Source organism: Lichenostomus cassidix, chromosome 20 (genome assembly GCF_008360975.1).
Source record: "Lichenostomus cassidix isolate B80296 chromosome 20, HeHo_3.0, whole genome shotgun sequence".
Taxonomy (NCBI): Eukaryota; Metazoa; Chordata; class Aves; order Passeriformes; family Meliphagidae; genus Lichenostomus; species Lichenostomus cassidix.
This window is the reverse complement of record NC_139500.1, coordinates 11,582,936-11,595,535: the sequence shown is the minus strand read 5'-3', so window position 1 is coordinate 11,595,535 and position 12,600 is coordinate 11,582,936. Positions and strand designations below refer to the sequence as shown.

The 12,600-nt window shown below is 58.5% G+C and overlaps 1 protein-coding gene across 3 annotated transcripts in view; it reads right to left on the bottom strand.

Moving 5' to 3' along the window:
- Nucleotides 1–422: 422 nt before the first annotated feature.
- MTCL2 (microtubule crosslinking factor 2) overlaps nt 423–12,600 on the bottom strand; it is a 29,675-nt gene continuing 17,497 nt past the window's right edge. Inside the window, exons 6-16 of one of the 3 annotated variants that reach the window (XM_085079554.1) lie at nt 12,142–12,261; nt 11,844–11,969; nt 11,288–11,518; nt 11,033–11,140; nt 10,582–10,749; nt 9,329–9,580; nt 9,151–9,222; nt 8,701–8,771; nt 7,030–8,479; nt 6,793–6,934; nt 423–5,849 (exon numbers count right to left, since the gene is read on the bottom strand). In XM_085079554.1, coding sequence (XP_084935680.1) covers nt 5,821–5,849; nt 6,793–6,934; nt 7,030–8,479; nt 8,701–8,771; nt 9,151–9,222; nt 9,329–9,580; nt 10,582–10,749; nt 11,033–11,140; nt 11,288–11,518; nt 11,844–11,969; nt 12,142–12,261 — 2,769 coding nt within the window. In that variant the 3' untranslated portion in view covers nt 423–5,820. The remainder of the gene's footprint in view (nt 5,850–6,792; nt 6,935–7,029; nt 8,480–8,700; nt 8,772–9,150; nt 9,223–9,328; nt 9,581–10,581; nt 10,750–11,032; nt 11,141–11,287; nt 11,519–11,843; nt 11,970–12,141; nt 12,262–12,600) is intronic. The other 2 variants (XM_085079556.1, XM_085079555.1) reach the window with 2 other exon arrangements.

Sequence of the window (12,600 nt, the reverse complement as noted above, 5' to 3'; positions counted from 1 at the left end):
GGCTCGGCCATGTCCAGGGAGTGGGTGTGTGGACACAGGAGCACATCCCACACTCCGGCGGCTCGGGAAGTGGCACCCCGTGGGGCTGGGAGGGTGATGACAGCACCCAACCAAGCAGCTCTGCTCTGCTCTTGCTTTGCTTCCTTCTGGCTTCCTTCTGCTTCTGTTTCCACGTCCCACCCCACAGCATGCAGGGATGTCCTTGCGCTGGGATAGGGGTTGGATGTGCTCCGAGCGAGCAGGATTTGGGGCGGTGCAACGATGCGCTGGCAGCCCGGCAGAGCTGGGAGCAAAGGGACACAGCTGGAGCTGAGGTCGGTGCTGACACCAGAGGGTGGTGTGGTCTCACGCTGGAAAGCCACCGCTGGAGACACATCCCTGCTCCGACACGTGTAAGAAGAGGACTTGGAGTCAAGCTCGTGTTTATTTTTTCATAGAGATTTTTAATGTTTATTTTTTAACGGACTTGATTTAAATTTTTGTTTTCTACAATAATTCAATGTAAAAATCCCAGTACAATATACAACAGTTTGGACATTTGGAATAAGAAATCCAGCTTGGGGAGACACGTTAAGTTCAGCTAGTTCCTAACACAGGTAGCAAATTCCCTCCACCCTCCCCCAGATTTACCAGCCAGGAAGGCATGTGGGCAGGAATGCTTTACAAATGTCACCCCCACCCCATAAAGACACTGGTTGCCCTGTCCCTGCGTTGCAGTGTGACAGTCCCTCAGCCACATCCCCTAGGAAAGGGCATTGTCCCCTCCATGGGATGGCTGAGAGCCTCCAACATTGCAAGGCAGAGTCTGAGGTGAAGCGAGGCTGGCTGGCCCTTGTGCGTGAGTGACATGGGATGCTCCGAAAAGGCCCTGCAGGTCCCTCTGGGTTTGGAGCTCCCTCGGGATGGAGAGGAGACCTGCCCTCCCCTGGCAGCAGTGTCAGCAGCCTTGTGCCCTAGAGCAGCCATAAGGCTGTTGGAAGGGGATGGCTGTGGCCCTGCAGAGCCCAGCCTGAGGGGAGGAAAACAAAGATGATGAAAGATCCCTGCCTCTTGGGTCTGAGAGGACATTTCAGGGATTGCTCCCTGGCCTGGGAGCTGGCAGTTTTTTCAGGAAGCCACTTTGGCCTGGCCCATGGTACTCAAGCAGCCTCGGAATAGTCCTGCTTGAACAGTCTGGAGTGGTCCTGCTTGGGTGACATGGGAAGAGTCTGTTCCAGCTACATTGGATGATCCTGCTCAAGCAGCCTGGAGAGGTCCTGCTTGAGCAGTTTGGAGTGCTGCTGATCAAGCAGAGTGGGATGGTCCTGCTTGAGCAGCATGGAATGGTCCTGCTGGGTGGTCCTGCTGGAGCAGGGTGAGATGGTCCTTGTGGAGCATGGGATGGTCCTGCTGGAGCAGTGTGTGATGGGTCTGCTTGAGCACCATGGAGCAGCTGGAAGTGGCAGGGATAGTTCCTCATGTCCTGCAGCATCCCAAGCAGTGCATTCCAAACCATTCCTGGCCTTTCTCACCCCCCTTTGAAATCCTTCACTGCTTGAAGTGATCCCAGAGGAATCTAGTCGAGCTCCATGTTCCACATTAGTTATTGCTAATGTTAAATCAGGACATTGGTGACTTTATCTGGCTGAGTTATTGAAGCCTTCCAAGGGCGGAGATCATCCCCTTTCCCCCATTACCAGTTCCAGCTGCACCAGCCCTAGGGAGAAGTGTTTCCTGATGTCAGGAAGGGCCCTTCCTGCTTGCATCGGGTGGCTGAGCTGGTAGTGGCTTTCCTGGGTTGGTAAGGGATGGGATGTAAGGCAGGAGAAGCAGGAAGAGAAGCAGAAAATTGCAGCTGGAGTAAGATTTGCTGGGAGTAGAAAAGTGCAGGGAAGATGGAGGAGGATGAGTGGGAGAGGTCAGGCTGGGAGAAGACTAGAAGTCAGGATGGAGTTAGGAGATGGACAATATAAGGACAGTTAGAGAGGGAGCTGTGATGTCAGGAAGGTCAAGGAGGGGTGGAGAGGGAAATCTGAGGGGTAGGTGGGACACTTAGAGAATAAAGAGGGATAGGAAGGTGGGGAGAGGTGGAGGAGCATGAGGAGAAACAGGGACACTGTGGGAGGCAAATGACAGAGGATGGTGAGCCAGAGGCCAAGTGTGAGAGGGACAAGGCAAGAGGTGAAACAGCAGGAAAAAGGATGGGGAATGATGAGAAGTGAGAGATCACAGGAAGGACTGAGGTGGAGGAAGAAGTATGAGATGGAAGATGGTGGAAAGGACAATGATGAGGAAAAGAGAGGAGGATGAGGAGACTGGGCAGATGGTAGGAAGTGGAGGGTGAGGAAGAACAGGTGAATAGTGGGTGGTGTGGGGCTTGGGGAGGGATGGAGGACGGTGGGAAGTAGAGGATGAAGAAGGTGGACAAATGGAAAACAAGGAGAGATTAGGTGGCAGGTAGTGGAGAACAAGGATGGAGGGGGGATGAAGATGATGAGGAGGGATGAGGAGACTGGGAGATGGACAAGGATGACAGGAGGGATGGAGAGACATTTGGGGGACAGAAGACAAAGACTGGAGGGCAATGTTAGAGGATGAATGAGAAAATGCTGGGAAATGGAGCGGCACAAAGAGGGGGTTGGAAATGGGGAGGTGAGGCAAATTAGGGTGATATTGGCAGTTGAAAGGATGGTGAAATGGTGGGAGGTGAGGGTGGATTTTGGGATGGAGAAGTGAAGGATGTTGAGAGAGGAGATAGGAAGAGAGAAGAGGATGAAGAAAGGTAGAGAAGATGAGGAGGTTGAAATATGTTGGGGTGAAGGTGGGAGGATATGCAGGAACAGGCTGATGGTAAGATGTAGAGGACAGTGATGGTGAGAGCTGAAGAAAAGGTGTGATCACTTGAATCTGAAAGGAAAAGCAGGGCAAGGATGGGTGGGACAGGGTGGAGATGAGGGAAGAGAAGACCTGAGAAGATGGTGGGGGGGGTGAATGAAGATAAGGAATGGAATGTGGTGGATGAAGCAGGAGCAGGTGAGATGAAAGTGTGGCAGGAAGACTGGACAGTGGGATATGGAGGGCAATGGAGGAACACAGGAAGGAGGGATGGGAAGTGGTGGGTGATGGAGGAGAACAAGGAGGGATAGGATGCAGTGTAGGTTACAGGAGCACAAGAGGGTGGAAGGGAACATGGCAGGTAATGGAGGAGCTCAGCATGGCAGGGAGGGGTGGGATAGTTTAGGACAGCACACTCTGGAAGGAGCATGAAAGAAGGATGGGATGTGAAGGGAGTGGGGAAGACAGTGAGGGACTAGAGGTGGTGACAGCGGAGCACAATAAAGGATGGAACACAATGCAGGAGGACAAGAAGGAGGAACATGGCATGGTGGTTGATTGAGGAGCATAGAAAGGAAGGATGAGACCTGGTGGGAGATGGAGGAGGGTGGCAGGGAGGGATGGGACACAGAGGGTGACAGCACATGAAGGAGGGAAGGGGTGAGACATAAAAGAAGGAGATACACAGGAAAAGGCATGGGATATGGTGAATGATGGAGCATAGGAAGGAGAGCTGGGTTGGGTTAGGTGGGTGATGAAAGAGCAGAATAAAGAGGGATGGAACACAGGGGATCAAAGAGAAGGCATGAAAGGGATGGGACAGGAAGGATGATGGAGGAGCAAAAGAAGGAAGAGTGGATTTTGGATTTGGGATGATGGAGAAACACGGGGTGGGACAGTTTAATGGAGTGAGCCTTGGGGGGAGGCTGGGACCAGCAGGTGATAAGAGAATCACAGAAGCATTAAGGCTGGAAAAGATCTCTAAGATCGTCAAGTCCAATCGAGGGGCAGGAAGCCATGGGCAGTGATGGGAAGGGGGATGTGTGCTCTGTGTGCAGGCTGGGATGGGACAGCAGAGCCATGAGAAACACCAGCATCACAAGGACAAGGCAAAGCTGACAGGAGCCTGGTGTGGGGTGACAGCACTGGCAGTGAGGCCATGGAGGACCCATGGACGATGACAAGGAGCCCTGGTGGTGTGGCACAGCTGGGGTCAGCACATGGGGATGCTGTCAGGGACACACAGGTGGGTGATGAGACGATGGGACACCCTGTGTGGGCTGGGCAGCAGGCAGGATGGCAGGGACAGAGGGATAGGATCTCATCACCCCACCTCCCTCCACAGCAGCACCACCCCAGACAGGACAGGCAGCACAGTACCCCCACCACAGCACGGGAAGGCAGCACCAAGGGTGGGGCTGAGGGGTTGCAGGGCCTTTATTCAGCACACAACAAGCAGGCATGACACAGGGGTGCAGGATGGGGTGGGCAGGGAGCCTGTCATCGGGGCAGAAGGTGCCCTTCATGCAACCTTGGCATGGGCTGGTGAGAGGAAGCAGGAGGATGGGGCAGGGGCAAGCGTGGCTTTGCCCAAAATACCTCGGGTTTCACCCCAGGCTGGGCACTGGCATGTGGGAAGGGCAGGGGCACAGTCTGTGCAGAGGCTGGAGTAGAATCAGACACCTCCACACTTTAAGCAAATTTTCCCCACAATTTTTTTGCCGGCCTCACTCAGCCCCCCTGGGAAATGCCCAGCACCGCTATTTACAGAGTAAGACAGAACTGACCAATATTACAAATAATTAAAAGGCAGTTGTAAAAATGAGAAACCACATTCCAAAAGTAGAGAGTCTTTTAAAAAAACCAAACCAAACCAAACCAAAACCCCCGATTATCCATGAAAATGCTAAAAACCACCCCGAAAGGATCTATGTACAGCAGGAGATTGCCCGTGGCAGTGCTGGACCCGACTCCTCCGTGGCAGGCAGGGACACAGCCTGGCCCCAGCTGCTGGTGAGGGTGGGCAGCACCTGCCCTGAGTGTCCCCCACCCGGGTGACGAGGGTCCCCGTGGGGCCGGCCAGGCTCCGCAGGAGCAAAAGGCCATCGGTGCTGGGCCTGCTGGGCCCTGGCTGATGCTGGTGTGTCCAGAGACACAGGCAGTGAGTGGCCGTCGCCGAGGTGCTGACGGAGGCTGCGACGTGGCAGTGATGCAGCAGCTGCTGCGGGCAGTGAGCGGCTGGACGGGAGAGGGCAGCAGCCTCGGCAGCACCGGCAGCTCTTAAGAGAAACTGCAAGATGACAATGTGCAGAGGCCCTGGAAGCAGTGTACAGAGCTCCAGAGCAATGCACAGAGCCCTTGGAGCAGTGCACAGAACCCCTGGAGCAGTGCATGGAGCTCCTGGAGCAGTGTACAGAGCCCCTGGAGCACTGCATGGAGCTCCTGGAGCAGTGTACAGAGCCCTTGGAGCAATGCAGAGCCCTTGGAGCAGTGTATGGAGCCCCTGGAGCAATGCACAGAGCTCTTGGAGCAATGCACAGAGCCCCTGGAGCAGCATATGGAGCTCCTGAGCAATGCAGAGCCCTCGGAGCAATGCACAGAGCTCCTGGATCAATGCACAGAGCCCCCAGAACAAGGCACACAGCCCCAGAGCAATGCATGGATCCCCAGGCACCTGCAAGCAGCTCCATCTGGGTGAATCCCTGCCTGGCCCCTGGCAGGCAGCTTGGAAATAGGTCAGGCAGCTGTCTCAGAAATCTGTTCTCTCCTGGAGCTGCACAGAGGCACCAAGGCTGCTCTGTGTGGGGCTGGGTTGCAGTCCCCCAGCCCCAGGAGCTCTGCACTGCTGTGGGGGCTGTGGCTGCTGCCCCCTCCCTCCCCGGGTAAGGCTTTTTGTGGTGGTGACAGAGGGACGTGCGGCGCAGACCGCGGGCCACGCTGCAGCCTCCCAACCCACAATCTCTTAATCCAATTGGTGCCTCTCCAATGTAGCTCATTTCGGTATTTTTAAAATGCACTTGGTTTTACATTGCAGGCTGTCCGGAGTTGGGCAGAGCCAGAAGTGGACAAAAAAAAAAAAAGAAAAAGAGAAAAAAAAAAAAAAGAGAAATATGTATATTCAGCACTTGGAGGAGAAATAACTACAAGTGGCCCCAAGCAGGGAGGTGGGTGCAAGGCAGGGGCACCACAGCCCCTCGGGGCAGGGGATGTGCACACACACACACACAGAGGCACAAGGCCACCTCTCCCCATGCTGTGCACCCAGCAACCCCAGCTCTGCAGCTGGAGGAGCCCGAGCAGCACCCGGACCCTTCCCAGCAGCCAAGGGCCTCAGCAGCACCCCCAGAGCAGGAGGGGGGCCAGGGAGGCACCCCCAGCCAGCCCAGGCTGGGTGACCACAGGGAGCCTCCCGCCTCCTTCCTGCCAGGGAAGCACACACACGCGGCCCCGTGGCTGATGCAACCGCGCCGCAATCGGGGCTGGCAGGATGCTGGCAGATGCACCCGACCCAGGCAGGGCAGGCAGCAGCCAAGCCAGCGCCCTCCATCCATGGGGCCAGCGTGGCGTCACCCCTCGGCCAGTGCTTCCCTACAGCCCCCGGCCCTCCCTTCGACACGAGCAGCCTCCCCTGGCTGCTCTCCCTTCTCAGTGCCCGTGAGCCCTCGGCACAGCGGGGTCTGATGTTCCCGGCGCGGCAGCACCGGCCAGGACCCCCCCGGTGCCGGCACGGCGAGTCTCTGCGCGGGCGGGAGGTGCCGCAGCCACCCTGGCGGGATGTCCCTGCGCACCCCGGGGCTACCGGCGGCCTCCGGCTCCACATCTGCTTCGTAAGCGTCCCCGGGACCGAGGGGACGTTTAGGAGACAGATGCGCCCGCGCCGCCTCCGAGAGGGGCCCTGCGGGCTCAGCGCGGGCGCTCTTCCGGCGGGACAGTGGATGGCAGGCTCGCTGCGTCCCCCGGCCCCCCGTCCTCACTCACTCGAGGCCCCCAGCTTCTCCTCTGCCCTGGGGGGCTCCGCGGGGTGCAGTTTGCACTTGGAGGGGGAGTGGCGGACCGCGGAGCGGGACGGCCGGGCAAAGCAGGAGGTGAGGGACTGGGAGCTGCAGTCGCACGCCGTGTCCTGCAAAGATAGACAGGGCACAGCGGGGTTAGAGGGGTCAGGCAGCCTGTCCCCCGCCACGGCGGGACACCCCGGGGGACTCTGTGCCTCGTTACCTCGCTGGCTATGGCCGAGATGAGGTCGGGGTCCCGCAGGGCTGCGTCCTTGCTGCCCTGGCCAGGGGACGAGGGCTTGGGGTCCTCGCAGCTGCCCTGTTTGAGGACCTTCTTGTTCAAGACACGGGAGATGTTTTCAGCTGGGTGGTGGGTGGCGGGGCTGGGGTGCTCGGATTTCTTGCTGCCTTCCTCCCCAGGGGCTTCCTTCTTCTCCTGGGGGGCGGTGGGGCTCTGTGCCCGCCCACAGACGTTCCTGAAGAACTCCTGCACGAGGCCGTACTTGGGTGCTTCGGGCTTGGCCCGGCTGCTCTCAGGGCAGCCTGGCTTCCAGATGGACTCGGTGCTCCCCGCGTGCTCCACCACGCTGAACAGGCTGGACAGGCCGTCGTTGATGTTGCTGAGGACAGGGCTGTCACGGGTGGTGGTGGAGCGAGCCCAGGCAGAGCCGTTCTGCTTGCTCTGGTGCAAGTTCCACAGGCTCCTGTCCTTGGAGGCATCCAGCTTGGAGGAAGACCTCCTCTGGAGCTTTGGAGAACCATATTTTGGGGAGCAGCACGGCCGCTCGATCCTGGAGTGGACCTTATCCAGGGAGGAGGAGATCTGCTTGCTGCGCACGGACACGAGGGAGGAGCTGCGGGGAGACCAGCTCTTGCCGTGCATGCCAGCGCCGCGGGGCAGGTCGGTCTGGAGGCCCACGCTCACCGTCTGGATGGTCTGCGTGCCCACGTGGGCCATTCCCACCGTCTGGCTGGAGGTGCTTTTCACCTTCCTCTCGAGCGAGCTGGAGCGGATGGCCTGGCGCACACAGTTGGTGATTTCCTTCATGTCATCGCTCATGTTGCCGGAGATCTCCAGGTCGTGCAGCGAGGGGGGGAAGTGTGGCACCGGCGGCACCGCGCTCTCCCCTGTGCCACCGTCCAGCAGCTCCCGCTGCTGCTTGGAGAAGTTGCACAGCCACTGGCTGTAGGTGCCCTCGGCGCTGGCTGACTCCTCCGGCTCCTTGGGCTTGGCCATGGTGAACAGGAACCCGGGCTCGATCATGATCTTGCCCTCCTTGTTGTGCACCACAGGCGCCTCCAGCCGCCGCACCACCGGCGGGCTGTAGTAGATGCGGATGCCTGTCTTGTCAGGCGCCGTGTAGCTCCTCTGGATTTGTTTCTGAGCTGGGTCGTGCCCGGAGAGGCTGCTTGCCCGTGAGTAGTCCCAGGAGGAGATGCCCAGCTTCTCCTTGGCTAGGCTGTCAGGGGCAGGTTGCTCGATATTCACATATGTACAGTTTGAGGGAGGAAGGCTGGCGCTGTCCCGGATCCCGTTGGGCAGCAGCTGGGTGGTTGAGGGTGCCTTTTTGCCACGGGCATGGTCACCCAGCCCTGGCACTGTCTTTCCAGGGAGGTAGGGAGAACAGTCAAGCAAGCTTTCAAACTCTGACATGGACGAAACAGACTTGGTCCTGTGGGAGAAGAGAGGATGGGGATCAAAAGGGGACAGGGCAGGGAGCTGGGGGACATCTGAGGCACTCCTGGCCACCTTCGTGGGCACACAGTCCTGCTCCTCAGCCGTTCCTTCCAGGACTACCCTGGAACACAGTTGCATCTCCTCATGACTCTCAGGGATGTCGCGCCCAGGAGCCCCTCTGTGTTCTAGGGACCATGGAGACACAAGCACACTCACCTCTTGAGGTTTGTTCCCTTGGCTTCTGCTTCAGAGATTGTCTCCTTGTCTGTGATTTTCTCATTGAGAGCCTAGGAAGGCACAGGAGAAAGCTCCAGGGTCAGCAAATACAAGACCAGAGCACAGAGATGGGCTGGAGGAGAGACTACATCCTGCTCTCCTCTGGCACCACCAGTTCACCCCACACACTGAGGTCCAGCATCCCATTCCCAGGGCTGCATGGGGCTTACTGCAACCACATCTATTTTAAATCAGCTTTTTATAACTCCACAGAAGCTCTTGGTGTTCAGCCATGCCCTTCACTCTCTCATTCTCCTGGTGCTCTCCCTTGCATCGTCATTTGCTGTTTAAGAGGGTGTTAATTGGGGTTCACACATCCTCCCATCCAACCCTTTGCACAGACCTGAGCCCTACCAGCATCCTGAGAGCACTCCATCCTCTCTTACGCACCTCTTTCCAGTTGCTGCCGTGCTTCTCCATTTCAGAGTGCTTCAATGCCCATGGATTGGATCCTTTCTGCAACTGGAAAATGTGTTGGTCACTCAACAGGTTTAACGTGTGCCCTTCTGGGCAAGCAAAAGCATGAAACATTCTCAGGGCAAGTGGCAGAGACTGGAGGACACCATACCTGATTGAGTTTGTTCTGCAGGTCCTTCGCTTGCTGCTCAGCCTGCTGCTGCTCCTCCTTGAAGCGCGCCAGCAGCTCCACCTTCTCCTGCTTCCAGTTCTTCTCGCTGATCTGCAGCTGCTTGGTGAGGTCCATGACGGCGCTGTAGGACTCGGCCAGGAGGTGCTGGTGTTCCTCACGCTCCCTCTTCAGTGCCACCTTCCAGTCCGGCAGCGCACGCTCCGCGATCCCTTTGCCTGCCTTTGACTCCAGCTGTGGGGACATGGTGCTGGCTGTGGGGGACCCGTGGCTCCAGCATGGTGCTGGACATCTCCAGCTAAGGGGCAGGGCTGTGGGCTTCCAGTGCTTCCCAGTGCCGGTCCCATGCTGCCAGGCTGGGCAATGAGGTGTCCCCAAGGCCGTGACACACACAACGTGGCTTGCCCACGGCACAGCCAAGCCATGGCCAGCCCTGGCTTCAGCCATGTGGTGCCAGCCAGCCCAGCAGATGGGTCACCCAGCAGGACACAGGCTGAATGTCCTGCCTGCCTGGCTGTGCTCCTGGCTGTGGGACCTGGCTCCTGGAGAGGGGCAGCATCCCCTGCAGTGCTGGCAGAGTGGTCCCTGAGAATGCAGCACCACTGGGGTGCTGCCCCACACAGCTTTTAAGGGGGAGATACAGGAACTGGGGGCACATGCTCTGCCTAGAGAAATCCTGCCTGGAAAGTGCTGGCACCCGTGCTGGGGAGCAGAGCTGATGTAGAGCCGTGGGCTGCTGCCAGCACAGTGTGAGTGGAAACCCCTCAGCACTGGGAGAGCAGGGCTGAAGGACTGATGGGACTCATCCTGCAGGCAGGAGCTTCCCCAGCGCCCAATCTGCCTTTCCTACATCTCCTGCCTTACAGACAGCCATGCATCCCTTTTGCAGCATCCACAGGGATCCTGTGCTGTGACTCTGGCTGGGGGATAGGTGAGCTCTGATGCTGCTCTCAGCTGCCTGCCCTGGGGAGGGATGCTGAGCCCCTGCCCCATCCCACCCTCCCCAGGCAAGCCCGGCAGAGGAATAAAGACCATCCTCTGCTGCTCCACAGTCAGATTTCCATGCCAGCCCCGTTGCCATGGAAACTCTCCTGCCTGAGCGGCTGCTAATTAAGATTCCCACAGTGCCACCCTGCTCCCAGCCCGGTGCTTGGCACAGGGCACAGGCAGCCCCCCCAGCCCCCCAGCAGGCACGGGGAAGCTCTGCCAGCCCCCGGGGTGCCCAGGGCTCCCACCTGGGCGATGTGGCACTTGAGCTCAGCACGCTCCATCTCCCAGGCAGCCTTGGCCTTGGTGAACTGCTGCTGCAGCTCGCTGGCACCGCGCCGCTCCTCCCGCAGCTCTGTGCACAGCTCCTTCAGGGTCACCTTCATGTCTGCCAGGGTCTTGATGCACTCATTGGGCTGTTGGGAGAACAGGGCTGAGCACAGGCAGCACGAGGGGACACAACAGCGTGGGACTCTGGGTGAGCTGCCCTCTCTGCATCCCAGCCCTGCAGGCTGCTATCAAGGGGAGGGACAAGGGAAGCCACCAGGGCAGGGAAACATCCCTGGGGGTGATGTGCCATGGGGGAGCAATCCCACCCAGCCATGCACCCCCAGAGGACCCACCACCCCATGCCATACAGCCACAGCTGGGCTGATCCTGCCCTGCTCCAGCCCCTGGGCTCATGGGGACCCTGCTCACCGTGTTGGGGGTCCAGCTGTCCCCAGCACACATCTTGTTGTCTGCCTGTTGCTGCGGGGCGAGCTCCTCCTCTTCCAGCAGCAGGTACAGCTCCTTCATGCTGTTCACCTGTGGGTGACACCATGGCTGGGGTGATATGGGGACCCACAGCCCCTGGCCAGGGATGGGGGACACCCAAACAGCCCTGGGAAGAACATGCAGACATGGGGGACGTGCCCAACAGTGTGGTCTCTGCTCCAAGGCCACCCCTCGTACCTCCAAAAAGTCCTCGCCCTCATTGTGCACCATCTTGCCCTGGCGCCAGCGCTTGAGGAACCACTTGAGCTTCATGAAGAGCAGGAGGAAGCTCTGCCTGAACTGCTGTGACTCCTGCACCAGCAGGTTCTTCTCCTGGCTCCAGAACTTCTGCTCCAGCCGCCTCTGCAGGTTCAGGCTCTGCAGCTCAAACTCCCGCCGCAGCAGTGCTTTCTGGTGGTCCTCCTTCAGCTGTGGAGAGACAAATGGCTCCAGAACAGGGGCTGGTGACAGTGATGTGGTGCCTCCCACCCAGGGTCTGGGCTGAGCCTTGTGCCACCCCATATCCCCATCCTGGGGAGCTGCAACACCCTGGGAGCATGCTGGGGACAGCAGTGCTATGGGGGAAGCCCTGCATGGCTCCACCCCCATGCGTGAGGAGGAGTGAGCTCAGCCTGTGTCCCTTGAAAATGGGACATGCTGTGTGTGCTCCCAAGTGGGACATAGGGCTGGGGGTGGAGGTGGCACAGCCATGGGTGTGAGGACACCTGTCTCCCAGAGGCAGACACCTACTCACCTGGCAGATCTTCTGTGAGAAGTTGTCCACCTCGTCCTTCCTCAGCTGTCTCTCCTGTGAGAGCTGCTCCTGCAGCCCCCGCAGGCTCTCGTTGGCCTCTGACAGCACCAGCTGCAGCTCCTTCATCTGTAACAGCCCGGGGAGGGCATGGGGAAGGTGAGCTGCACATCTCTGTGCCCCTCCCCAATGGGGCTCTGCAGCTTCCCTTGTCCCCAGCTCTCCAAAGGGTCAACCCCATCCCACAGCCCTGTCCCCAACCCCGCTGGCAGAGGGGACGTGGCTCCCTGCCGTGCCATACCTCGGTGGCATAGGAGTCGTTCTCCTCAGCCCGGCAGGTTTTGTAGCTCCGGGGATGGGCGGGGTCGGTGTCCTTGGCGTGGGGGATGCGGAAAGGGTCGGCGTCCCTAAAATCAGGCTGCTGCATGCGTGGGCAAGTTAATGAGAACAAACCAAAAGAGCGGGAAGAAAAAAAAGCCAGAAAACAAAACAATGGGTCTCCGAAACAGTAAAGAACTACAAGACAACAAAAAGGATGAGGAGGAGAAGGAGCTTCATCACCATGGCGGGAGACAATGCGGAAACCAAAAGGAAACACAGGATGAGGAGACACGTGGCCTGGATTGTTTGGGGAAAGGGGAAAAAAGAGAGAAAGAGGGAAAAAATGTGCTAACACCAGTTACGGTGCCATGCAGTGACTGGGGGAGACTGGGACCTCGGGCTGGGGGGACCACATGCAGAACAATAGGACTCTGAACAA